This window comes from Muntiacus reevesi, chromosome 6 (assembly GCF_963930625.1).
Source record: "Muntiacus reevesi chromosome 6, mMunRee1.1, whole genome shotgun sequence".
NCBI classification, from domain to species: Eukaryota; Metazoa; Chordata; class Mammalia; order Artiodactyla; family Cervidae; genus Muntiacus; species Muntiacus reevesi.
In genome coordinates this window covers 106686407-106714372 of record NC_089254.1, presented here as the reverse complement: position 1 = coordinate 106714372, position 27966 = coordinate 106686407, and the positions used below count along the sequence as shown (strand labels likewise).

The 27966-nt window shown below is 39.9% G+C and overlaps 2 protein-coding genes across 2 annotated transcripts in view; one reads left to right on the top strand and one right to left on the bottom strand.

Moving 5' to 3' along the window:
* Positions 1 to 27966, bottom strand: part of LOC136171070 (GTPase IMAP family member 7-like) — a 221791-nt gene that overhangs the window by 131944 nt on the left and 61881 nt on the right. The gene's annotated exons all lie outside the window — the stretch shown is intronic.
* On the top strand, positions 1129 to 26818 carry LOC136170615 (GTPase IMAP family member 8-like). The gene is made up of 4 exons (XM_065938964.1): positions 1129 to 1172; positions 13583 to 14239; positions 21965 to 22612; positions 24698 to 26818. The coding sequence occupies exons 2-4, from the start codon at positions 13619 to 13621 to the stop codon at positions 25595 to 25597; spliced, it is 2169 nt and encodes a 722-aa protein (XP_065795036.1). The 5' UTR covers positions 1129 to 1172; positions 13583 to 13618; the 3' UTR covers positions 25598 to 26818.

Genomic DNA, 27966 nt, shown 5'->3' with positions numbered 1-27966 from the left:
ATTATCATATGAAGTAAAGTATGTCAGAGAAAACTGAATATTAACCAATATCACTTATATGTGAAATCTAAAATACAAATGAACTTACTTACAAAACATAAGTAGACTCACAGACATAGAAAACAAACTTATGGTTACTAAAGGGGAGAGGAAGTGAGGAAGGATAAAATATGACTTTGGGTTTAGCAGATACAAGCTACTGTGTATTAAACAGATAAACAGCAAGGACCTACTGTATAGTACAATAAACTGCATTTAATATTTTATAATAACCTATAATGGAAAAGAATCTGAATATATTTATTTATTTATTTATTCTGTTGTTTATTTGCTAAGTCATATTCAATTCTGTGCAACCATATGGACTGTAGCCCACCAGACTCCTCTGTCCATGGGATTCTCCAGGCAAGAATACTGGAGTGAGTTGCAGTGCCCTCCGCCAGTGGATCTTCCCAACGCAGGGATCAAATCCACATGTCTTATGTCTCCTGCACTGGCAGGCAGTTTCTTTACCACTGGAGTGGGTTTTTATTTCTTCTCCAGAGGATCTTCCCAACCCAGGGATTGAATCCATGTCTTCTGCATTGGCAGGCGGATTCTTTATCCCTGAGTCACCAGCTCAGTTCGGTTGCTCCGTCGTGTCCGACTCTTTGCGACTCCATGCGTGCAGCATGCCATGGCTCTCCTGCCCATCATCAACTCCTAGAGCTTGCTGAAACTCGTGTCCATCGAGTCAGTGATGCCATCCAACCATCTTGGAAGCCAAAGCCATATATATATATATATATATATATTTGCTGTACACCTGAAAGTAACAAAAATTATAAATCAATGCTAATTGGGATTAAAAAAAAATTGGGACCATTTCACAGGGCTTTCTGGAGCCAGTGCTATAATCCAAAGCAATGGCTAAGATTTTTGAATCTTAGTAGTTCCACAGGTCCATGGGGGTAAAGGTTTTAAAGAGAAACACTGAAGCACAAGCAAATTACTGGGAAATGCTTTATGTTTCTATTTAACCACAAAATGTAGTCTTCACTCCACCCAGCCTCAGCTTCCTGTGATCAGACACTGCAGGAGTAGAAAACACAGTTTTCTTCAAGTAAAGCAAATACCAGTTCGGGTAGCTTTCCTGGAGAGGAGCTGAGATCTCACCAGTTCTGCAAGAAAAGGTGAGACTGGCCAAGACAGGGCAATGGAGCTTGTGAGAGGGCTGCGGGAGGGGCAGAGGGCAGAGGAATAGTTGCGGGCCCGCGTGGGAGCGGAAAGGTTGTAGGAGGGGAAGCTGCGGGATTTATTCACGTGATGTCCACACATCTCATATTTAACAGGATGGGCCTTTTTCATGCTTATAAAAGTTTCAGTTGTTCTCGATATTCTCTATGATATAATGTTAGGTATAAGAGTCAAAATATAAAATTATTAATGTTACCACTGGAAAAACAAGACACACACAAAAAGGAAAGATTTTCATGTAAAATAGCTTCTAATTTGGGGTAGAACTATATATAATTTTTATTCTCTTCACAAACTGGTCTCTATGTTACTTTCAACAATGTGCCCATAGTTTAGTGATGAATATTTATCACAAAATGTAGACAAAAGGTTAGTGTTTTTAGAACATTTAACACTTAAAAAAAATTTTTTTTTAATTTCACAATATACACAAAACTCTCCTCTGGAGCAAGAGTGCATAAACTCCCTACCTTCCATGGGTCAAACACAGCCTGCCACCTGTTTCAGTGTAACAGAGTTATCTAATCCATTTACTACTTTACTGCGATCTGAGGTTGCCTTTGTGTTCCAACCAGGGCTGAGTGGCTGTGACTGCAAAAGTCTAACTGCTGGTCCTTTTCAAATTTGCCAACTCCTGTTTAAGAGTAATAAATGCAACTCTAATAAATGATTTCTACTAAGTGATAATCAACTTCTTTTTCTTGAAAACATGTCCAGTTTCACATGCATATTCCAGAAGCAAATGTAACTCAAAAGCCACAGGATAAGCTACAGCTCATCCTTAGTTTGTACCACACACACATTCATATTCAGAGCCAGACCTTGGTCCTTGGTAAACTGATGATTTATTTATTCCAGAAAGAAGTTTCAAGGATTAAGAATTTATGCAAAACAATAAGTGGTTTCCATTTAGACATTAGACAAAGAAAAAGCTGCAGATGTTTTTCCATCTCCTCTCTCCAACCTCCCACTTTTTGCTATGCATTATTTTTACCTTTTCCAGGTGTGGAATATCAACATCCTATTGTGAAACCACCAGTGCTACTGTTTCTATGTTGATTATAGAAAATTGTGAAGCTAGCCTGACCCCCTTCCACAGTTCATCATTTGCATTTTTGTTGGATAACTTAAGAATTTCTTCTTTGTTCTTGGAATGTGATATGTTATATCAAATGAGAATTCAATATTGAATATTCTGTATCAAGTTTCCCAGGAATGAAATGTGCTCTTTTTTCTAGAGAGTTAGATTTTAGTTTGGGATATTTTTCTCATTTCAGAGAAGTTATTAAATTATGCTTCCTGGGTTGTATTTATTGATTTGTTTACTCCAGCAACACCAGCCCTTTTTAAGTAGAATTTATGGTTGGTTCTACTCATGTTTTAGTTTTTCTCTAACTGTTATACCTTCTAGTCCTTCAGATTTGTATCCGTTGTGTTTCTTATTAAGCTTTTCCTATTAATAAGACATTTACTTTTGACTTACACGTTTTCTGACCCCTTTGCTTCTAACTCTTTGATGGATCCTGCAATGATAATACCTTTTGTCTTCACTTTGTTTCTTCAAGTTTGTAGTTTCTTCTCATTCTTTGTTCTACCATCTCCTCTTGAAACTTTGTGTTTTTGAGTTTGTGTTCTTATTATAATGTTTCATAGTCTAAAACACTTATGGAAGTGTTCTCTACTTTTGGTTATGACCTCTGTGATTTGGTTTCATTTTATGTATCATATACACGTATGTGTAGAGAGATGCATGTGTACATGTGTGTAGGTATACACACACATTTTGCTTAACTTCTTCCTTTTTCATTTTTTGAGTGGTGTTTGCCCAGTTGATGCTTTGGGATTTTTTTTTTTTCATCATGACAATTTAAACAACATTCCATTAAACCTACTCTAACTCCCTTTACACTGAAAAATAACCAAATTCCAGAGAACAAGTGACTCTCCAAGGTTTGTAGAGGTTGACAAGAAAGGATTAGAACCTTCCCTACTGACTTCGTGTTTAGATTCACCCAATACTTCACAAGAAACGCTGTAACCCTCAAGGCGCATGGTATGGGGTGCAGGAGGGATGGCTATAGGGAGCAGATGAGCTACTCTGAAGAAAGAATATAACCTGCAACTGCAGCTGGATCACTAAACTACAATGTGTTCTAATCTATCGTTCAGTTAGGTTTCAGACCACAGTTTTCTTATATCAAAGTTCAATGCATTTAGCAGGACTGCCTGATTATTGAGTGGATGCCATTCCCTAGAGATCTTTGTAGAAATCATTCTACAAAAGCCTCATGACAAGCCTGCAAGATTGCTTTTATTGTCCCTTTTTTTTGAAGAGGGAACTGAACCTTGGGGAACTGAAGGAATTTTCTAGAAGTGGTGGATCTGGGCTCACAGTATAAGTCACTTCTTTTCTGAGGCACTTGGTTTTTTCACTTTACAGCCTTTCTTTCAGCTGGGGGCCCTTGACGTCTTAAAACCACTGGAGAAACTTTTTTAAATGATTTTTTCCCCTACTATGCCTCCCATCTTTGGCTTCCCGATATTGGACAGAGACTAAAAAAGATCTGTGAAGTCTGAAACCATCCTCCTTGCCTTCCCTAATTGCAGGCTCGCTACTCATTCACCATTTCGGAAAGAGAGTGAACTATTTTCCCCTCATCTACCTCTGACCTGGTATAAACTACAAAATGGATGGAGCTGAGAAGAAACCTAGGAGAGGCTGTAGTGCGTAGTGGTTAAGAATGAGCATGGTAGTCAGATGTACTTTGAATTGCGTCACTGTTTGGCCCAATACGATGACCTTGGACATGTTTCTCAGTATTTGAACCACAGTTTCCTTGCTTATAACATCAGAACAATAGTACCTTCATTCTAGAGTATTTATAAGGAATAAATATTCTTATGAAAAATGCATATCAGAGTGTCTGGAATATAATATATATCAATAATAGTTACAAAGGCATACATACATCTTAAATCTTTTACTAAAGAACATTTCAGACATTTACAAAGGAATAGTATAGAAACTCCCATATATCCATCATCAGGCTTTGACAGTTATCAACTCCTGACCATTCATGTTTCATGTTTATTTCAACATACTTCCCATCCCAACCCTGGGTTATTTTGAGGCAAATAATAGACATTGTATCATTTTACCTGTAAATATTTTAGGATGCATATCTAAAACAAAAAGATTAAAAGATATAACTACAAATTCAAAGGTAGTATAAATTTTTTATTTTGTCAACTATCCTTCCGTTAGATTTCATGGGTTATCTCATGATTTATTTACAGTTTAGTTTGTTTGCATCAGGATGCAAATAAAAGCTGAATAAGATGACCCTAGATCACTTTATGTATTTCCTGCCTCAGACTTTGAATCAGTCATTTCTCCAACCAGTCATTTTGGCTTGGTTTTTTCATCAGTAACTTGTCCTGAAGACTATAATCTGGACTGGTCTAACTAGACCATCAAAGGTATTCTTCTTTCCTGTTACATTACTTTTAATTGCAAACATTTATTTTTGTTTTTTTCTTAGGATTTCTTGTCTCTGCCTACACGGCCCATCTGTTCTTACATTAGAGCCCTAGAATATTCATCTTAGTTGTTTTAAATTCCTGGTCTAATCATTCCAAGATCCCTCTATGGACAAAGAAATTTTGCCTGCCATCTCAATAAGCAATGAATATTGCCCCACCACCAGGTCATCAGCATTGCAGCCTCTGATAGTGTGCCCTGAGGGGAATTCAGAATGGAAAAAAGAGGATACTGGCCCTAGATAGCTAACATGCATATCAAAAAAGTGGTTTCAATGAGCCCAGACTATTGCATCTTCCCATATGTACAAAAGCACTACAATTATTAACTTGAGTGTCTGGTTTTTTGTGTGATGGGAAGTGATCTTTTGATGTTTGACCATGCATTTTATTTTCTTTTGTTTTGTTTTCAAAAAGACTCGTATATATCCTGTCTCCTCCATTACCTCTTTGGAACAGTTCCTCAGAGTCATCTGAGAGAGTGTCTCCCAACCTATAGTCCTCAGTAATTCCTCAAATACAACATTTTTCTCAACTTTTAGGTTGACATTTTTGTTCAGTCGACACCTGCCATGTCTGGTTCTAATGCTTGCTCTGTCTTTTCAAATTATTATTTTTTGCTCTTTAGCTGGACATGATGTACTGGGTACACAGAACTGCTGCTGTAAAGAAGACTTTAGTAATGTAGTGACAGGGTTGGGGAGGCGACATAGTCTATTGTCGTATGAGCACAACTCTGTTCTAGTGAGCCTTTGCCTCTGGACTGTGAGCTTCACAAGTGCTTTTCTCCCCCACCCCAGGTGGAACAGGAAAGATTGAGTGAACTGGACGTGGGTATTTCCCTTTTCCTATGTGAACAGCTTAGAGCTGGCTGTAGTTGTATATTTTTCTTCCTCCAAGTGAGTTCATTTCAGTTCAGTTCAGTCGATCAGTTGTGTCCGACTCCTTGCAACCCCATGGGCTGCAGCACTTCAGGCATCCCTGTCCATTACCAACTCCCAGAGATTATGCAAACTCATGTCCATTGAGTCAGTGATGCCATCAAACCATCTCATCCTCTGCCATCCAATTCTCCTCCCACCTTCAATCTTTCCCAGCATCAGGGTCTTTACAAATGAGTCCGTTCTTTGTATCAGGTGGCCAAAGTATTGGAGTTTCAGCTTCAACATCAGTCCTTCCAATAAATATTCAGGACTGGTTTCCTTTAGGAAGAACCAGTTGTATCTCCTTGCTGTCCAAGGGACTCTCGAGAGTCTTCTCCAACACCAGAGTTCAAAAGTATCAATTCTTCAGTGCTCAGTTTTCTTTGTGGTTCAGCTCTCACATCCATACATGACTACTGGAAAAACCATAGCCTTGACTGGACAGAACATTTTTGGCAAAGTAATGTTTCTGCTTTTTAATATGCCATCTAGGTTGATCATAATTTTTCTTCCAAAGAGTTAGTGTCTTTTAATTTCATGACTGCAGTCACCATCTGCAGTAATTTTGGAGCCTCCAAAAATAAAGTCTCTCACTGTTTCCACCATTTCCCCATCTATTTCCCATGAAGTGATGGGACCAGATGCCATGATCTTAGTTTTCTGACTGTTGAATTTTAAGTCAACTTTCTCACTCTCCTCTTTCACTTTTATCAAGAGGCTCTTTAGTTCTTCTTTGCTTTCTGCAATAGGGTGGTGTCATCTCCATACCTGAGGTTATTGATATTTCTCCCAGCAACCTTGATTCCAGCCTGTGTTCCATCCAGTCCAGCGTTTCTCATGATGTACTCTGCATATAAGTTAAATAAGCAGGGTGACAATATACAGCCTTGATGTACTCCTTTCCCAATTTGGAACCAGTCTGTTGTTTCATGTCAACAGTTCTAACTGTTGCTTCCTGACCTGCATACAGATTTCTCAAGAGGCAGGTCAGGTAGTCTGGTATTCCCATCTTTTTCAGAATTTTCCACAGTGGTGTGATCCACACAGTCAAAGGCTTTGGCGTAGTCAATAGAGTAGGAGTAGATGTTTTTCTGGAACTCTCTTGCTTTTTCCATAATCCAACAGATGTTGGCAATTTGGTCTTTGGTTCCTCTGCCTTTTCTAAATCCAACTTGAACATCTGGAAGTTCATGCTTCACATACTGTTGAAGCTTGGCTTGAAGAATTTTGAGCATTACTTTACTAGCACGTGAGATGAATGCAATTGTGCGATAGTTTGAACATTCTTTGGCACTGACTTTCTTTGAGATTGGAATGAAAACTGACATTTTCCAGTCCTGTAGCCACTGCTGAGTTTTCCAAATTTGCTGGCATATTGAATGCAGCACTTTCACAACATCATCTTTCAGGATTTGAAATAGTTCAACTGGAATTCCAACACCTCCACTAGCTTTGCTTATAGTGATGCTTCCTAAGGTCCATTTGACTTTGCATTCCAGGATCTCTGGCTCTAGGTGAGTGATCATAGCATTGTGATTATCTGGGTCGTGAAGTTTTTTAGTACAGTTCTTCTGTGTATTCTAGCCACCTCTTCTTTTTTTTTTTTCTTTTTTTTTTTCTTCTTTTTTTTTTTTTAAATTTTTCAGTGGGTTTAGTCCTACATTGATATGAATCAGTTATAGAGTTACACGTATTCCCCATCCCGGTTCCCCATCCCACCTCCCTCTCCACCCGATTCCTCTGGGTCTTCCCAGCCCACCAGGCCCGAGCACTTGACTCATGCCTCCCACCTGGGCTGGTGGTCTGTTTCACCACAGATAATATACATGCTGTTCTTTCGAAACATCCCACCCTCCCCTTCTCCCACAGAGTTCAAAAGTCTGTTCTGTACTTCTGCGTCTCTTCTTCTGCCCTGCATATAGGGCCATCGTTACCATCTTTCTAAATTCCGTATATATGTGTTAGTATACTGTAATGTTCTTTATCTTTCTGGCTTACTTCACTCTGTATAATGGGCTCCAGTTTCATCCATCTCATTAGAACTGATTCAAATGAATTCTTTTTAACGGCTGAGTAATATTCCATGGTGTATATGTACCACAGCTTCCTTATCCATTCATCTGCTGATGGGCATCTAGGTTGTTTCCATGTCCTGGCTATTATAAACAGTGCTGCGATGAACATTGGGGTGCACGTGTCTCTTTCAGATCTGGATTCCTCAGTGTGTATGTAGCCACCTCTTCTTAATATCTTCTGCTTCTGTTAGGCCCCTACCATTTCTGTCCTTTATTGAGACCATTTTTACATGAAATGTTCCCTTGGCATCTCTAATTTTCTTAGAGAGATCTCTAGTCATTCCCATTCAATTGTTTTCCTCTATTTCTTTGCACTGATTACTGAAGAAGGCTTTCTTATCTCTTCTTGCTATTCTTTGGAACTCTGCAATCAAATGGGTATATATTTCCTTTCCTCCTTCGCTTTTCACTTCTCTTCTTTTCACAGCTATTTGTAAGGCCTCCTCAGACAGCCATTTTGCTTTTTTGAATTTCTTTTTCTTGGGGATAGTCTTGATCCTTGTCTCCTATACAGTGTCACAAACCTCCATCCATAGTTCACCAGGCACCCTGTCTATCAGATCTAATTCCTTGAATCTATTTGTCCCTTCCACTGTATAATCACAAGGGATTTGATTTAGGTCATACCTGAATGGTCTAGTGGTTTTCTACACTTTCTTCAATTTAAGTCTGAGTTTGGCAATAAGGAGTTCATGATCTGAGCCATAGTGGGCTCCCAGTCTTGTTTTTGCTGACTATATAGAGCTTCTCCATCTTTGGCTGCAAAGAATATAAGCAATCTGATTTTGGTATTGACCATCTGGTGACGTCCATGTGTAGAGTCTTCTCTTGTGTTATTGGAAGAGGGTGTTTGCTATGACCAATGCATTCTCTTGGCAAAACTCTATTAGCCTTGGCCCTGTTTCATTCTGTATTCCAAGGCCAAATTTGCCTGTTACTCCAGGTGTTTCTTGACTTCCTACTTTAGCATTCCAGTCCCCTATAATGAAAAGGACATCTTTTATGGGTGTTAGTCCTAGAAGGTCTTATAGGTCTTCATAGAACCGTTCAACTTCAGCTTCTTCAGCATTACTGGTTGGGGCATAGATTTGGATTACCGTGATATTGAATGGTTTGCCTGGGAAACGAATAGAGGTCACTCTGTCGTTTTTGAGATTACACCCAAGTACTGCATTTCGGACTCTTTTGTTGAGTATAAGGGCTATTCTATTTCTTCTAAGGGATTCCTGCCCACAGTAATAGATATAACGGTCATCTGAGTTAAATTCACCTATTCTGGTGGCTCAGATATTAAAGCATCTGCCTACAATGTGGGAGACCCGGGTTCAATTCTTGTGTCAGGAAGATCTTCTGGAGAAGGAAATAGAAATCCACTCCAGTATTCTTGCCTGGAAAATCCCATGGATGGAGGAGCCTCGTAGGCTACAGTCTGTAGGGTTGCAAAGAGTCAGACACGACTGAGCAACTTCAATTTCACTTTCTTTCTGTCCATTTTAGTTCACTGATTCCTAAAATGTCAACGTTCACTCTTGCCATCTCCTGTTTGATCACTTCCAATTTGCCTTGATTCATGGGCATAACATTCTACATTCCTTTGCAATATTGGTCTTTACAGCGTTAGACTTTGCTTCTACCAGCAATCACATTCACAACTGGGTGTTGTTTTTGCTTTGGCTCCATCTCTTCATTCTTTCTGGAGTTGTTTCTTCACTGATCTTCAATAGCATATTGGGAACCTACCGACCTGGGAGCTCACCTTTCAGTGTCCTATCTTTTTGCCTTTTCATACTGTTCATGGGGTTCTCAAGGCAAGAATACTGAAGTGGTTTGCCATTCATTCCCTTCTCCAGTGGACCACATTTTGTCAGAACTCTCCACCATTACCCGTCCTTCTTGGGTGGCCCTACATGGCATGGCTCAGTTTCATTGAGTTAGAGGAGGCTGTGGCCCATGTGATCAGATTGGTTAGTTTTCTGTGACTGCCGTTTTCATTCTGTCTGCCCTCTGATGGAGAAGGATAAGAGGCTTATGGAAGCTTCCTGATGGGATAGACTGACTATGGGGGTGGGAACTGGGTCTTGTTCTGATGGACAGGGCCATGCTCAGTAAATCTTTAATCCAATTTTCTGTTGATGGGTAGAGCTGTGTTCCCTCCCTGCTGTTTACCTGGAGCCAAACTGTGGTGGAGGTAATGAAGATAATGGTGACCTCCTTTAAAAGATCCCAGGCACGTACTGCTACACTCACTGCCCCCAACCCTGCAGCAGGCCACCACCCACCCACAGCTCCACTGGAGGCTCCTGGACACTCCCGGGCAAGTCTGGGTCGGTCTCTTGTGGGGTCACTGCTCCTTTCTCCTGGGTCCTGGTGCATGCAAGTTTCTGTTTGTGCCCTGCAAGAGTTTATTTCTCTGCCCTGTGTAAGTTCTGGCAGCTCTGTGGTGTGGTTAGTGGTGAGCTAGGCTATGATAAAACCCCAGCAGGTCAGGCTCTGGTTAGCTGCTTTCCTCTGAAGGCAGGCCTTTTGAGAAGAACAAGATACCCTGTCCAGTATCAAACTGGTTTCTTTTCCCCTCCCCTGCAGGAAGCACCAGGGAATTTTTTGGATATGTACTATCAGAGGCTGGTGGGGCTTTCAGAATTAAAACACACAGAAGTGTAGGGTCGCTCTATGAATGGGTCATCCTGACTGTCAAGCAACTGGTCAATCACAGCCTAGGTTTTCCTGCCCCAGCATAGTATCCATGGTGAGTCAGTCCCTGCTCAGCTAAGCCATGACTCCCTGTATTCACCTATCTGTTCTCCAGTCTAGGGGGCAACACTTTGCCCTGTGTCCTTAAAGGAATCTGTTAAGGATTTAAGAAGAGTTGATTTTTCAGTCTGTTCAGCTTTTGACTTATTCTTTGGATGGTATAGTGACTTCCAAGCTCCTGACCTGTAACTGGAAATTGGAGGTCAAATTTGTCAATTGGATTCCATATTCCAGCTGTGCTTTCAGTAAGTTAGAAAGTTTTCCTCACTCTCAGGTTTTGAAAGAATTTGTCTGTTTTCTTCCAGTAGTACATAGTTTAATTTTTTAACAAATATCTGATGCATTTGATATATTTCTTTGGTTGACACAAGGGATGAATCCACTTTTATATGCTTTAAAATGATTATTCAATTACAATGTCCATCTTCTCTGCACTGATATAGGATATTGCCTTTATTATATACTAAATTTTCCTAGGCAAATGAGTGTTTTTCTAGATTTTCTGTTTTCTTCCACTCACTTTTCTATTTGCATGCTAGAACTCTAAGGGGCTTTTCCATATTATTTACATTATGGCTTCCCTCTTTGTTCTTTTTCTTCTTCTCATTCCTATAATTACTTCTTCTTCTCTTTGCATTGACAGATTTCCCAAATACCATGGGAAAGTGAGGTGGAGATGGTTTTAGTTTTAGTAATGAAGTTTTTCCCCATTAAGTAGGTGAGTAGAGAAATAGATAAGAAAGTACATGTCAATTCGTATTTTATAGAATATTTTTACCATGAATGACTATTGATAGATCATATTAATGATTTTCTTCTTGTTGAAACTTCTCCCTCACTCTAGTTTTCTAGAGTAAATTCCACTTGGTAAAGATTGAACCCTTTTAAAAATGTCAGATTCTGCTAATATTTCATTAGGATTTTGAACTGACATTCATAAGTGAGATATATAAGTAGTTTTTTTATACAGACTTTGTCAGTTTTGCAGCTCAAAGTTACATTTACTTTTTAGAATTTGAAGATTTCCCTTATTTCCTTATATTCTGGGATAACTTAGGTAAAAGTGGGATTCTCAGATTGCTGAGGGTTTAGCAGAATTCTCCTGTGAAACCATATGAAACTGATGCTATTTCACGGGGGGCTCTTCAACCACAAGACATTTTGACTGTGTGGGTCACAAAAAAATGTCAAAAATTCTTAAAAAGATGGGAGTACTAGATCACCTTACCTCCTGAGAAACCTGTATGCAACTCAAGAAGCAACAGAACTGGACATGGAACAACTGACTGGTTCAAAATTGGAAAGTAGTACAAGGCTAAATATTATCACCCTTTTTGTTTAACTTACACACAGAGTACACCATGAGAAATGCTGGGTTGGATGAATCAGGAGCTGGAATCAAGATTGCTGGGAGAACTATCAATAACCTCAGATATGCAGATGATCCCATTCTAATGGCAGAAGTTGAAGAGGAACTAAAGAGCCTCTTGATGAGGGTGAAAGCAGAGAGTGAAAAAGTTGCTTTGAAACTCAGCATTCAAAATACTAAGATCATGACATCTGGTCCCATCACTTCCTGGCAAATAGAAGGGGGAAAAGTGGAAGCACTGACAGATTTTCTTTTCTTGGGCTCCAAAATCACTGCAGTGACTGCAGTCATGAAATTAAAAGATACTAGCTCCTTAGAAGGAAAGCTATGACAAACCTAGACAGTATATTAAAAAATAGAGACATCATTTGCCAACAAAGGTTCAAATAGTCAAAATTATGGTTTTTCCAATAGTCAGGTACAAATGTGAGAGTTGGGCCACAGAGAAGGCTGACCACTGAAGAATTAATGCTTTCAAATTGTGGTGCTGGAGAAGACTCTTGAGAGTCCCTTGGACAACAAGGAGATCAAACCAGTCAGTCTTAAAGAAAATCAACCCTGAATATTCATTGGAAGGACTGATGCTGAAGCTGAAGCTCCAATACTTTGGCCACCTGATGTTGAAGAGCCAATTCATTGGAAAAGACCCTGGTGCTGGGAAACATTGAACAAAAGGAGAAGGGACTGACGGAGGATGAGATGGTTAGATAGCATCACTGACTCAGTGGACATGAAGTTTGAGCAAACTCCAGGAGGTAGTAGAGAACAGAGGAGCATGGCATGCTACAGTTCATGGGGTTGCAAAGAGTTGGACATTACTTGGTGATTGAACGACAACAATTTTAACTACTTTATCATTTCTTCTATGATCACTTCATGATTTATTTCAATTTTATGTCTCTAATGAGGTCAATATTGATAGTCTCTCATTACCTACAAAATATGTACACAGTTTAAAATTTAGATATTATTGGATCTATTTTTTCAGCTGATGAAGGATTATTGTCTAAAATACCAAGCCAGATGGCCATGAATTCCACTTCAAACACTTTTTGTTACTATATATCATAAGCAGTCAATTATTGTTTGCAAACACTAGTGCATTTTTTGGAACAAGAATACCAAATTTATCTTCCTTTCTCTGTGAAGTATGAGAAAATAGGATTACTTTAGCTCTGTGTAGCATACACAAACTTCAGGACAGTTTTCACATTTCTCACCAAGTGGTAGTTTTTCTTTGTGTTGAGAGTCACTATAGGGGACTGTTGAGCTCTCTCCTCCATCCACACTTTCTTTCCCTTGGTATCCAGATTGTTAGTGCTTTTAATAAACAACTTTTCATAGAATAGGAGATTAACTGCTTCACCAGGATTCCTTGAGCAAAATTGAACCTGCTCTGGAACAAAATGTATAGGATTTTGTTGCTTGAAAATGAAAATAGTTTTTAAAAAAAAAACCAAATATTTTAAAATGGAAAGCACTGCTTTCATCACAGCAAGGCAAGAAAGGGATGCAATAGGAACTAGAATGATAAGTAGAAGATATCAGGGAGGGAATCCTATACAACTTCACCCAGCTTAGACAGCTTGGAATGATGTATATATTTTGGACAGTAAGAAATAAGGAAGGGTTGAGAATGGTTTCAACTTTAACTAAATACATTTTTTTCTTTTCTTTGTAAACCATAGTTGACTTGCCTACACTCCATAGCCTCTGATGTGAACATGGCTAGTGCCAAGGACAATGCTCTGAGGATCATGCTGGTCAGGACTATGGGAAGTGGAAAAAGTGCGACTGCAAACACCATCCTCGGGGACCAAGTATTTGGCTCAAAGATTGCTGCCCAATTTGTTACCAAAAGTTGTCAGGAAAAGTCTCAGAAATGGAAGGGGAGAGACCTTCTCATTATTGATACCCCAGGGCTCTTTGACACAAAGGAGAGCCAGAACACCATCTTAAGTGAAATAAAAGAATATCTCTTTACCTCCCACCGTGGACTCCATGCAATCATCTTGGTCCTACAACCGGGTGGCTACACACAGGAAGAACAGCAAACCGTGGCGTTGATCAAGAATCTGTTTGGGGAAGCAGCCATGAAGTACATGATCATCTTGTTCACTCACAAAGAGGAGCTGGAGGACAAGAGTCTGAGGGACTATGTAAGGAAGGGGGGAAAGCTACAAAGCCTCATGAAGGAGTGTGGAGGCCGATACTGTGTCTTCAGTAACAGGACAGGCCAGGCCAAGAAGGAAGCTCAGGTGCAGGAGCTGCTGGAGCTGATAGACAAGATGGTGCAGAACAACCGAGGGGCTTACTTTCCCAACGCTGCACACAAGGGCACAGAGGTAAGAAAGAAAGAAAGAGGAGGAAGTCTTGAAGAAAATCTACCCTGATCACTTAGGAATACAGATTCTAAGGGTGGGAGAGGAGTGTGCTCAGGAATGCAAGAAGAGTATGCGGGGAAAGTGAGAAAAATTCAATTAGTAAACATGGACTATGAAGAGAAGCTAAGAACTGTTAGGGAGGAGGTCCAAATAATGTCTTCAGTCACGTATCTGAGGATACTAGGAAGTTGCATTCAAAAACGTTTCATTTCTATCAGTATATAGTTTACTTTTTTAACAAAAATCTGATGCATTTGGCATATTTCTTGGGTTGATCTGAGGAATAGATCCAATTTTATACTTTTTAAAAGGATTATTTTAAATAAGTTATTTCAATGCTTCTCATTACACTGTCCAACTGCTCTTCACTGGTATGGGATGTTAACTTTATTATATACTAAATTTTCCTAAACAAATGAGAGTTTGTCTAAATTTTCTGTTTTTTCCATTGGTCTCTCTATTTGTGTGCCAATACTCTAAGGGGTTTTACCATATTATTTATATTTTGACCTCCCCCCCCTTTTTTTTTCCAATTCTCATTCCTATAATTCCATTCCTATAACAAACATACTCTCTTTGATTTTAGGGGCTTCCCTGATAGTTCAGTTGGTAAAGAATTCACCTGCAATGCAGGAGACCCTAGTTTGATTCCTGGATTGGGAAGATCCACTGGAGAAGGGATAGGCTATCCACTCCAGTATTCTTGAACTTCCTTTATGGCTCAGCTGGTAAAGAATACACCTGCAGTGCGGGAGACCTGGGTTCAATCCCTGGATTGGGGAGATTCCCTGGAGAAGGGAAAGACTACCCACTTCAGTATTCTGGCCTGGAGAATTCCATGGACTGAATAGTCTATGGGATCACAAAGAGTTGGACACCACTGAGCAATTTTCACTTTCATAAGATATGAGAATAATTAACTCCCCACATAATAAAAGAGTCAGACACAACTGAGTGACTTTCACTTGCATTCACAGTGTTCTCAAATACCATAGGAAAGTTTGGTGGTGATGCTTTTAGTTTTAGTTCAAAGTATTTCCCATTAAGTAAGTTGCTGGCTCTCAGGATGAGCAGAGAAATAGATAAGAAAGTATGTGCCAATTCATATTTTACAGAATGTTTTTACCATGAATGGCTACTGATGGATTATGTTAATGATGTTCCTTTTATTGAACCTGCCCCCCTGCTCTAGTTTTCTAGAGTAAATTCCACTTGGTCACAATTAAACCCTTTTTCAAATGTTATCATGTTGGTCCTTTATTGGACCGGAACCTGGTGGTCTGGAGTCGACGATGAGAGAGTGAAAGAAGGAAAGAGGCTAATAATCCCTGAGTTATGCAGCCAGCTTTTGCACTCCAGGGAATCAGCTAGAAAGAGAGAGAGAGAGAGAGAGAGAGAGAGAGAGAGAGAGAGAGAGAGAGAGAGAGAGAGAGATGGGACCCAAGCTCTGATGGAGCAAAGGTGCTTTATTGAATTCTGTAAGAGTATATATGCCAGTAGCTTCTTTAGATAAAGATCAAGAGACCAGACTTTACCAGTTTACTGAGGAAGCGAGGAGCAATAGAGGCCATAAGGCCAAGAGACAATCCATATGAAAACAGGGTTGTAAACAGTTACTTTTCACAGTATGGAAAAACTAATGAAGGAAATGCCTGGATTCCTCAGCCCTGGAAAAGGCATGCCTCTCTTCTTTTTTTTTTTTTTTTTTTTTTATGCCTCTCTTCTTAATTCCTGAATATTCAGGAATTAATAAGGACCAGAGGATTACTGTCAGATCAAAAACAGCACACAGGAAGCCTCCTGTTAAATGCTTCCTGACATTGTCACATTCTGTTTTTGCTATTATTTTATTAGAATTTTCTGTTGGTATTCATAGGACTTCCCAGGTAGCACAGTGGTAAAGAATCCACCTGCCAATGAAGCAGATGCAACAGACTCAGTTTCAGTCCCTGGGTTGGGAAGATCCCCTGAAGTAGGAAATAACAACTTGCTCCAGTATTCTTGCATAGAGAATTCCATGGGCAGAAGTGCCTGGTGGGTCCATGGGATAGCAAATAGTCAGATATGGCTAAGCAATTGAACAAAATAACAACATTGGTATTCATAAGCAAGATTCATAAGTAGCTTTCTTTTTCGGTACAATCTTTATCAGCTTGGCACCTCAAAGTTACATTTACTTCTTAGAAAGAATTTGAAGGTTTAACTTCCCTATATTATGGATAATTTAAGTAAAATAGGGATTCTCTGATCACTGAGAGTTTAATGGAATTCTCCTGAGAAAATGTCTGGGACTTATGCCATTTGGGGCAGCTCTTCACTACTCTTTCCTACTGTTCTTCAGCACTTTTCATACTGTTCAACATGAACAGTATGCAAAGGCAAAAAATTAGGACACTGAAAGATGAACTCCACAGGTCGGTAGGTGCACAGTATGCTACTGGAGATCAGTGGAGAAATAACTCCAGAAAGAATGAAAAGACAGAGCCAAAGCAAAAACAACACCCAGTTGTGGATGTGACCAGTGATGGAAGTAAAGTCCGATACTGTAAAGAACAATACTGCATAGGAACCTGGAATGTTAGGTCCATGAATCAAGGCAAATTGGAAGTGCTCAAACAGGAGATGGCAAGAGTGAACACTGACATTTTAGGAATCAGTGAACTAAAATGAACTGGAATTGGTGAAATTAACTCAGATGACCACTATATCTACTACTGTGGCCTAGAATCCCTTAGAAGAAACGGAGTAGTCCTCATAGTTAACCAAAGAGTCTGAAATGCAGTACTTGGGTGCAATTTCAAAAACGACAGAATGATCTCTGTTCATTTCCAAGGCAAACCATTCAATATCACAGTAATACAAGCCTATGCCCCAACCAGTAACACTGCAGAAGCTAAAGCTGAATGGTTCTATGAAGACCTATAAGACCTTCTAGAACTAACACCCAAAAAAGATGTCCTTTTCATTATAGGGGACTGGAATGCAAAAGTAGGAAGTCAAGAAACACCTGGAGTAACAGGCAAATTTTGCCTTGGAGTACAAAATGAAGCAGGTCAAAAGCTAACAGACTTTTGCCAAGAGAACATACTGGTCATGGCAAACACTCTCTTCCAACAACACAAGAGATGTCTCTGCAAATGGACATTACCAGATGGTCAATACTGAAAACAGATTGATTGTCTTCTTTGCAGCCAAAGATAGAGAAGCTCTATACAGTCAGCAAAAACAAGACTGGGAGCTCACTGTGGCTCAGATCATGAACTCCTTATTGCCAAATTCAGACTTAAATTGAAGAAACTAGGGAAAACCACTAGACCATTCAGGTATGACCTAAATCAAATAACTTATGAATAAACAGTGGAACTGACAAATAGATTCAAGGAATTAGATCTGATAGAGTGCCTGAAGAACGATGGATGGAGGTTCGTGACATGGTACAGGAGGCAGTGATCAAGACCATCCCCAAGAAAAAGAAATGCAAAAAGGCAAAATGGTTGTTTGAGGAGGCCTTAAAATAGCTGAGAGAAGAAGAGAAGTGAAAGGCAAAGGAGAAAAGGAAAGACATGCCCATTTGAATGCAGAGATCCAAAGAATAGCAAGGAGTGAGAAGAAGGCCTTCCTCACTGATGAATGCAAAGAAATAGAGGAAAACAACTGAATGGGAATGACTAGATGTCTCTTCAAGAAAATTAGAGATACCAAGGGAAACTTTTGTGCAAAGATGGGCACAGTAAAGGAAAGAAATGGTATGGATCTAAGAGAAGCAGAAGATATTAAGAAGAGGTGGCAAGAATACACAGAACTATATTAAAAAAGATCTTCATGACCTAGATAATAATGATGGTGTAATCACCCACCTAGAGTCAGACATCCTGGAATGCGAAGTCCAGTGGGCCTTAGAAAACATCACTATGAGCAAAGTTAGTGGAGGTGATGGAATTCCAGTTGAGCTATTTCAAATCCTAAAAGATGATGCTGTGAAAGTGTTGCACTCAATATGTCAGCAAATTTCGAAAGCTCAACAGTGGCTACAGGACTGGAAAATGTCAGTTTTCATTCCAATCCCAAAGAAAGGCAGTGCCAAAGAATATTCAAACTACTGCACAATTGCACTCATCTCACATGCTAGTAAAGTAATGCTCAAAATTCTCCAAGTGAGGCTTCAACAACATGCGAACTGTGAATTCCAAATGTTCAAGTTGGATTTCGAAAAAGCAGAGGAACCAGAGATCAAATTGCCAACATCTGTTGTGTCACAGAAAAAACAAGAGACTTCCAGAAAATCATCTATTTCTGCCTTATTGACTATGCCAAAGCCTTTGACTGTGTGGATCACAACGAACTGTGGAAAATTCTTGAAGAGATGGGAATTCCAGATCACATGACATGCCTCCTGAGAAATCTGTATGCAGGCCAAGAAGCAACAGTTAAAACAGGACATGGAACAACAGACTGGTTCCAAATCAGAAAGGAGTACATCAAGGCTGTATATTGTCACCCTGCTTATTTAACTTCTGTGCAGAGTACATCATGCAAAATGCTGGGCCTGATGAAGCATAAGCTGGAATTAAGATTGTTGGGAAAAATATCAATAATCTCAGATATGCAGATGACACCACCCTTATGGCAGAAAACAAAGAAAAACTAAAGAGCTTCTTGATGAAAGTGAAAGAGGAAAGTGAAAAAGTTGACTTAAAGCTCAAGATTCAGAAAACTAAGAGCATGGCATCTGGTCCCATCACTTCATGGTAAATAGATGGGGAAACAATGGAAACAGTGAGAGACTATTTTTTTAGGCTCCAAAATCATTGCAGATGGTGACTGCAGCCATGAAATTAAAAGACACTTGCTCCTTGGAAGAAAAGCTATGACCAACCTAGACAGCACATTAAAAAGGGAGACATTACTTTGTCAACAAAGATCATCTAGTCAAGGCTATGATTTTTCCAGTAGGCATGTATGGATGTGAGAGTTGGACTATAAAGAAAGCTGAGCACCAAAGAATTGATGCTTTTGAACTGTGGTGTTGGAGAAGACTCTTGAGAGTCTCTTGGACTGCAAGGAGATCCAACCAGTCAATCATAATGGAGATCAGTCCTGGGTGTTCATTGGAAAGACTGATGTTGAAGCTGAAACTCCAATACTTTGGCCACCTGGTGTGAAGAGCTGACTCATTTGAAAAGACCCTGATGCTGGGAGAGATTGAAGATGGGAGGAGAAGGACATGACAGATGATGAGATGGTTGGATGACATCACTGACTCAATGGACATGAGTTTGAGCAAACTCTGGGTGTTGGTGATGGACAGGGATGCCTGGCATCCTGCAGTCTGTGGGGTCGCAAAGAATCAGACATAACTGAGTGACTGAACTGGACTGAATTTCACTACTTTCTCTATAATTTCTTCCATTACCATTGGTTTCCTTCAATTTTATGTCTCTAATGAGGTCAATATTGATAAGCTTTCTTTACCTACAATGGAAAGTGTTAGTCTCTCAGTCGTGTCTGATTCTTTGCAACCCCATGGACTGTAGCCCTCCATCTAGCCCTTTCATGGAGTTCTCCGTGTAAGAATCCTGGAGTGGGTAGCCATTCCCTTTTCCTGGGAATCTTCCTGAACCAGGGATCAAACCTGGATCTCCCAAATTGCAGGCAGATTCTTTACCACCTGAGCCACCAGAGGAGCCGCTTACTTACAATAGATGTGCACAATTTAACATTTAGACATTAGTGGATCTATTTTCTCAGCTGATGCAGTATTATTGTCCAAAATATTGAGTCAGATGACCATCAAACCCACTTCCAATATTATGTTACTATACATTGTAAGCAACCAATTATTGTTTGTAAATATTCAAGTATTTTTAAAACAAAGATATCAAATTCATCTTCCATTCTCTATGCAGTTTGAAAAAATAAGATTAATTTAGCTCTGTGTGGCATGCACGAATTTCAGGACAGTTTTCACATGTCTCACCAAATGATAGTTTCCCTTCACGTTGAGAGTCCCCATAGGGGACTATTGGGCTGTCTTCTCCATCCATGCTTTCTTTCCATTTGTGTCCAGATTGTTAGTGTTTCTTAATGAGCACTCATTCATAGGATAGAATGCTAACTGCTTGCACCAAGATTCCTCAGATTTGGTATCTTAAATAAACTTGGGTCTCTTCTAGAACAAAATGTATGTTTCTTTGTTAAATGGGGGAAAAAAACAGTAAACAAACAAATAACAGAAGACATCAACCCATATTTTAAAATACAGATGTTGCTTTCATCACAGTAACACAAGAGGGGAATGGTAAGGGAAAGAGGATAATAAGTAGAAGATATTTTGTTGTTCGGTCACCAACTTGTGTCCAGCTCTTCCCGACCCCATGGACTGCACCACACCAGGCTTCCCTGTCCTTCACTATCTCCCAGAGTTTGCTCAAACTCATGTCCATTGTATTGCTGATGCCATCCAATCATCTTGGCCTCTGTCACCCTCTTCTCCTTCTGCCTTCAATCTTTCCCAGCATCAGTGTTTTTTCCAGTGAGTCAGCTCTCTTCTCATCAGGTGGCCATAGTATTGGAGATTCAGGTTCAGCATCAATTCAGTTCAGTCACTCAATCCTGCCTTCAATCTTTCCCAGCATCAGGGTCTTTTCCAATGAGTCAGTTCTTCGAATCAGGTGGCCACATTATTGGAGCTTCATCTTTCGCATCAGTCCTTCCAGTGAATATTCAGGACTAATTTCCTTTAGGATAGACTGGTTGGATCTCCTTGCAGTCCAAGGGACTCTCAAGAGTCTTCTCCAACACCACAGTTCAAAAGCATCAATTCTTTGGTGCTCAGCTTTTTTTTATAGTCCAACTCTCACATCCATACATGACTTCTGGAAAAACCATAGCTTGACTAGATGGACCTTTGTTGGTAAAGTAATGTCTCTGCTTTTTAATATGCTGTCTAGGTTGGTCATAACTTTTCTTCCAAGGAGCTAGTGTCTTTTAATTTCAGGACTGCAGACAAAGAGTATTCCAAAGAGTACTCCTAGGAGTAATCAGGGTGGATATCCTCTAGAATTGACTGGTTGGATCTCCTTGCAGTCCAAGGGACTCTCGAAAGTGTTCTCCAGCACCACAGTTCAAAAGCATCATTTCTTCAGTGTTCTGCTTTCTTTGCTGTCCTGCTCCCACATCCATGCATGACTACTGGAAAAACCATAACCTTAACTGTATGGACTTTTGTTGCCAAAGTGAGGTCTTTGCTTTTAAACACACTGTCTAGGTTTGCCATAGCTTTCCTGCCAAGAAGCAAATGTCTTCTAATTTCATGACTATAGTGATTTTAGAGCCCAAGAAGAGCCCACCTTTTCTCCTTCTATTTTCCATGAAGCGATAGGACCAGATACCATGATCTTAACTTTTTAATATTGAGTTTTAAGCCAACTTTTCTCTCTCCTCTCTCACCCTCATCAAGAGGCTCTTTAGTTTCTCTTCGATTTCTGCCATTAGAGTACCATAAGCATGAGTAGAAGATATCAGGGAGGAAACCCAGGGAGGAAACCCCACATGCAATACAACTTCACCTGGCTTAGAAGACTTGGAATGATTTATAGATTCAGGAGAGTAAGACATAAGGAAGGGCTGGGTATGGTTTCAACTTTAACTAAACACGTTTTTTTTTCTTTTCTTTGTAAACCACAGCTGACTCGCCCACATTCCACAGCTGATGCCCAGGACAACGCTCTGAGGATCGTGCTGGTCGGGAAGACCGGAAGTGGGAAAAGTGCGACTGCAAACGCCATCCTCGGGGAAAAAGTATTCGACTCTAGGACTGCTCCAGTAGCTGTTACCAAGACTTGCCAGAAAGCATCCCGGAAATGGAAGGGGAGAGAGCTTCTCGTTGTTGACACTCCAGGGCTCTTTGACACCGAGAGAACCCAGGACAAAACCTGCAAGGAAATCAGCCAATGTGTCCTCGCCTCCTGTCCCGGGCCTCACGCCATCGTCTTGGCCCTGAGGCTGGGCCGCTACACACAGGAAGAGCAGGAAACGGTGGCGTTGGTCAAGAATCTGTTTGGGAAAGCAGCCATGAAGTATATGATCATCTTATTCACTCGCAGAGATGAACTGGGGGACCAGAGCCTGAGCGACTTTTTGAAGCATGCAGATGTAAACCTACGAAGCCTCCTCCAGGAGTGTGGAGACCGCCGCTATGCCATCAGTAACAGCGGAAACACAGAGCAGGCTGAGAAGGAAGCTCAGGTGCAGGAGCTGCTGGAGCTGATAGACAAGATGGTGCAGAACAACCGAGGGGCTTACTTTCCCAACGCTGCACACAAGGGCACGGAGGTAAGAGAGAGAGAGGAGGAAGTCCTGAAGAAAATCTACCCTGATCACTTAGGAATACAGATTCTAAGGGTGGGAGAGGAGTGTGCTCAGGAATGCAAGAAGAGTATGCGGGGAAAGTGAGAAAAATTCAATTAGTAAACATGGACTATGAAGAAAAGTTAAGAAATGTTAGGGAGGAGGTCCAAATAATGTCTTCAGTCATGTATTTGAGGAAATTATGAAGTTGCATTTAAAAACATTTCATTTCTAGCAGTATGTAGTTTAATTTTTTAACAAAAATCTGATGCATTTGGCATATTTCTCAGGTTGATGTGAGGAATGAATCCAATTTTATACTTTTTAAAATGATTAAGTTATTGCAATGCTTCTCATTACATTGTCTATCTGTTCTTCACTGGTGTGGAATGTTGGGTTTGTTATACACTAAATTTCCCTAAACTAATGAATGTTTGTCTAGATTTTCTATTTTTTCCTTTGGTCTTTCTATTTGTGTGCCAATACTCTAAGGGGTTTTCAATATTATTTATATTCTGGCCCCCTCTTTTGTTCTTTTTCTTAATTCTCAATACTGGAATTACATTCCTATAACAAATATATTCTTCTCTTTGTATTGACAGATTTACAAATATCATGTGAAAGTTAAGTGGAGATGGTTTTAGTTTTACAGACAAAGTATTTCCCCATTAAGTAAGTTGCTGCCTCTCAAGAGGAGTAGAGAGATAAGAAAGTATGTGTCAATTCATATTTTATAGAACATTTTTTACAATGAATGGCTATTGAAGGGTTATATTAATGATTTCCCTCTCATTGAACCTCCTCCCCCTCCCCCGCCACTCTAGTTTTCTAGAGTAAATCTCACTTGGTCAAAATTGAACCCTTTTCCAAATGTTGTCAGATACTATTTTTGCTAATATTTTATTAGGATTTTCTGTTGGTATTCATAGAGCTTCCCAGGTAGCGCAGTGGTAAAGAATCTGCCTGCCAATGCAGGAGATGCAAGAGACTCCATTTTGGTCCCTGGGTTGGGAAGATCTCCAACTAAATTTTGGAGTAGGAAATAGCAACCTGCTCCAGTATTCTTGTCTGGAGAATTCCATGAGCTAGGTGCCTGGTGGGCTACAGTCCATGAGGTAACAAATAATCAGATACAACTAGGCCACTGAGTACAATAGTAACATTGGTATTCATAAATGAGATTCATAAGAGATTCTTTTTTGGTACAATCTGTCAGTTTGGCAGCTCAAAGTTACATTTACTTCTTAGAAAGGATTTGAAGGTTTACCTTTTCCCCTTATATTCTGAAATAATTTAAGTAAAATTGGGATTCTCTGGTCACCGAGAGTTTAATAGAATTCTCCTGCGAAACTGTCTGGGACTTAACGCCGTTTTGTGGGGAGCCCTTCCACTACTTTCTCTATAATTTCTTCCATTACCACTGGTTTCCTTCAGTTTTATGTTTTTAATGAGGTCAATATTAATAAGCTTTTCCTTTGTGTTGGAGTCCCCATAGGGGACTGTTGTGCTCTCTCTTCCATCCACCCTTTCTTTCCATTTGTGTCCAGATTGTTAGTGCTTTTTAATGAACAGTCTTTCATAGGATAAGATGCTAACTTCTTCCACCAGGATTCCTCAGATTTGGTATCTTAAACAAAACTGGACTTCCTCCAGAACAAAATGTATAGTATTTTGTGGTTGTTTAGTTGCTAAGTCATGTCTGATTCTTTGCAACCCCATGGACTGCAGCCCACCAGTCTCCTGTGTCCCTGAGATTTTCCAGGCAAGGATACTGGAGTGGGTTGCCATTTCCATCTCCATTTTGGACATAAAAAACAGTGGGGAAAAAAAAAGATAAAAACAGATTTTAAATGGAAATCGCTGCTTTTATCACAACAACACAAGAAAGGGATGCAATGGGAACTAGAATAATAGGTAGAAGATATTGGGGAGGGAATCCTATAAGAAATACAGCTCTGCCCAGTTTAGAAAACTTGGAGTGATTTATAGCTTCAGGAGAGTAAAAAAGGGTTGGGAATGGTTTCAACTTTATCTAAATATGTATTTTTTTCTTTCCCTGGTAAACCATAGCTGACTTGCCCACACTGTATAGCTAATGCCCAGTACAAAACTCTGAGGATCGTGCTGGTCGGGAAGACCGGAAGTGGGAAAAGTGCGACTGCAAACACCATCCTCGGGGAAAAAGTATTCGACTCTAGGATTGCTGCCCACGCTGTTACCAAAACTTGTCAGAAAGCATCCCGGGAATGGAAGGGGAGAGAGCTTCTCGTTGTTGACACCCCAGGGCTCTTCGACACCAAGGAGAACCTGAACACCACCTGCAGGGAAATCAGCCGATGTGTCCTCGCCTCCTGTCCTGGGCCTCACGCCATCGTCTTGGTCCTGAGGCTGGGTCGCTACACACAGGAAGAGCAGCAAACCGTGGCGTTGGTCAAGGCTTTGTTTGGGGAAGCAGCCATGAACTATATGATCATCTTATTCACTCGCAAAGAGGAGCTGGAGGATCAGAGCCTAAGAGACTTTTTGGAGAGTGCGGATGGAAACCTACGAAGCCTCATCAAGGAGTGTGGAGACCGCTACTGTGCCTTCGATAACAGCAGGCACACACACCAGGCTGAGAAGGAAGCTCAGGTGCAGGAGCTGGTGAAGCTGATAGAGAACACGGTGCAGGACAACCAAGGGGCTTACTTTTCTGATGACATATACAAGAACACGGCGGAAAGGCTGAGGAGGCAGGAAGAAGTCTTGAAGAAAATCTATGATGATCAATTAAAAATGGATATCCAAAAAGTGGAAATGGAGAGTGCTCAGGCATGCAAGAAGATGATGCAAGAAAAAGAGAGATTAATTAAGTTACTAAAGATGGAATATGAAGAAAAACTAAGACACGCTAGGGAGGAGGCCCAAAACAGTATCTTCAATGGAAATATGAATTTTCCTTCAAGAATATTTCGTTGGTTTAAGAAGTAACTATTTTCTCACAGTTTACTATGGTTAGCAAAGCATCTTTCCAGCTCACTCCCTACCTTCTCCATGTCTGCCTCCCCACCAACAGACATCAGCTAATTTAAGAAATTACAAAATTGCCAAGTGTGAGTGCTAGCTCATTAGACATGGCGAAGATGCAAATGAAAGGAATTTCAAGGCTGAAATGCATCCTGCATTGAGCATTAGCACTGCCTGTGAAACACATTACACAGGCCTCTTGTGAACATTGTGTAACTGTCAGCAAAGCTTCCAGTCCCCCCAGCAGCATTGTTCTCTGGTCTGTGAGAGATGAGATAATAAACCTTTGTTGTTTTTAGCCACTAAACTTTGGGGTAATTTGTTACACAGCAGTAGATAACTAGTACAAGATGCATGTTAATACATATATATAAAATATTTCTTTAAATACTGGCCCCTTGCAGCTGGGGAAGGGAACTTCAGATTCTGGGAATCAGGGGTGGAAGGAAACTTACTTTTTACTATAAATTCTTTGATCTATTTCAGCATATTGTTTAGTCAACAAATGAACAAAGAGATAAATAATAACATTTGTAATATTCTCCAACAAGCAATAATTCCAAAGGGTCATTTCAAAAACAATTGTCTTATTTGTCTCTGCTTTCCTTTTCTAGGGCTGGCTTAAAGTTCTTCTGCCTATAAATTCAGATCGCTCTGTGCCAGAAATATTCCGTTTCCTCCAGCAGATCCACTCTCTTCCCTTTTTGGTCCTTTGGCCCTGCCAGGGACCACATGCTGGGGTGCAATGTTCTCTGACTCTCTCTCAGACACCACCAGTGAGAAGGCCAACAGAGGATCCGTGGGAGCCAGAGAATTAGATGAGGACATTTGTCTTCTGGATCCCTCTCTGCCCAGTCCTATATGACCAGCTGTCACCTCCAACCAAAGTTCCAGCCACAGGCCCTGGGGGCTCTCAGGTCTGACCAGTAAAGTAGACCTGTTTAGGAGTCCTGTCCTACCTGTAGTGTGTCTAAAATGAAACTTTTGACTGTTTCCAGAGATCACAGTTTGACCCAAGAATGAATTTTAATTTTCAAAAATGCCCAATCTGGTGATTAGGGTAAATGGTAAAGTTGTAAGAGGTAGTCATAAAATAAAGAGACTAATTCTCTTTTAGGATCCTTAAGTCTAAAGTCAGTGCTTCTGGAAAGGTTTCACTTGTGTTGTGAGATGTGGAAAGAGGGTTAGAATACGTGCCTTAGTTCGAAGGGGGGCGAATTTGAGTGATGGCAATAATTTGACAAAACAAAACAAAGCTTTGTTAAAATAAAGTAGTTGTTGAGAATGTATGCCTGGTTTCCAGTATGTTTCTTTTTTTAATTTTTTTTAATGTGGACCATTTTTAAAGTCTTTATTAAATTTGTTACAGTATTGCTTCTGTTTTATGTTTTGGCCTTTTGGCCAGGAGATATGTGGAGACTTAGCTCCCCAGATCAAACCCACATCCCTTGCATTAGAAGGTGAAGTCCTAACCACTGGACCTCCAGGGAAGTTCCGCTGGTATGTTTCTTAACACAGTGGTCTTGTTTGCAATAGATCTGTCTAGATTTCTAGAAAAACATAAAAGAGTCAGATATTTAAAGGATAAAATTTGGGAAATAGTGAGAAAGTATTTTTTCTTATGGGATTAAAAATGCCATTGGTTACCTTGTTACCTAAAAATGTATAGTTTCTTTTTTTATTATCCACTATCTGTATTTTCAAATCTATTGACAGAAGTTTATTCATAAAATTCTTTAAAAAATTTTAAATCTCCTTTGAATATATAGTTATAATCCTTTTATAATGTTTAGTATTTTCATTATATTCATTCTCTTTTGATGTCAATTGAATCATACTGATTCATTCCAAAGAACCAGCTTTAGTTTTTAAATTTTGATATCCTTATTTGTGCTCTCTTATAAGAGAGCACATTTCATTAATTCATTAATTAATGAAGCACAATTCATTGATTTCTGTTCCTTTATTATTTCCTTTTTTTTTTTTTTTTTTGAGCTCTTTAGTTTTATTCAGCTCTTCTTTTTTTCATTGGCTTCTTATATTCAAGTATACATATTTAAGATTATTAAGTTCCTTCTGAATACTGCTGTAGTTTAATCCAAAAGTTTTATTTTGTTGTTATTCAGTTCTCCATGTAGTTTCATTCATTAAGGGAACTACAAACTGCTCTGAGTTCTAATAAAACATGAATTCCTTCCACTCCAATTTCACTTATATCTCTGAAATTTCAGTGAGAAGTGCATCAGTGAGCAGGAGATGTAAAGAGGATTTAAGGACATACACGGGGGATGAAGGGGGGCAGGCACAGAATGGGGTGGAGCCCTGGTTTATCC

Coding starts and splice junctions, on each gene's coding strand:
- LOC136170615 (XM_065938964.1), top strand. CDS start 13,619: ATGGCTAGTGCCAAGGACAATGCTCTGAGGATCATGCTGGTCAGGACT. Junction 14,240..21,964: donor CTGCACACAAGGGCACAGAG/GTAAGAAAGAAA, acceptor TGTAAACCACAG/CTGACTCGCCCACATTCCAC. Junction 22,613..24,697: donor CTGCACACAAGGGCACGGAG/GTAAGAGAGAGA, acceptor GGTAAACCATAG/CTGACTTGCCCACACTGTAT.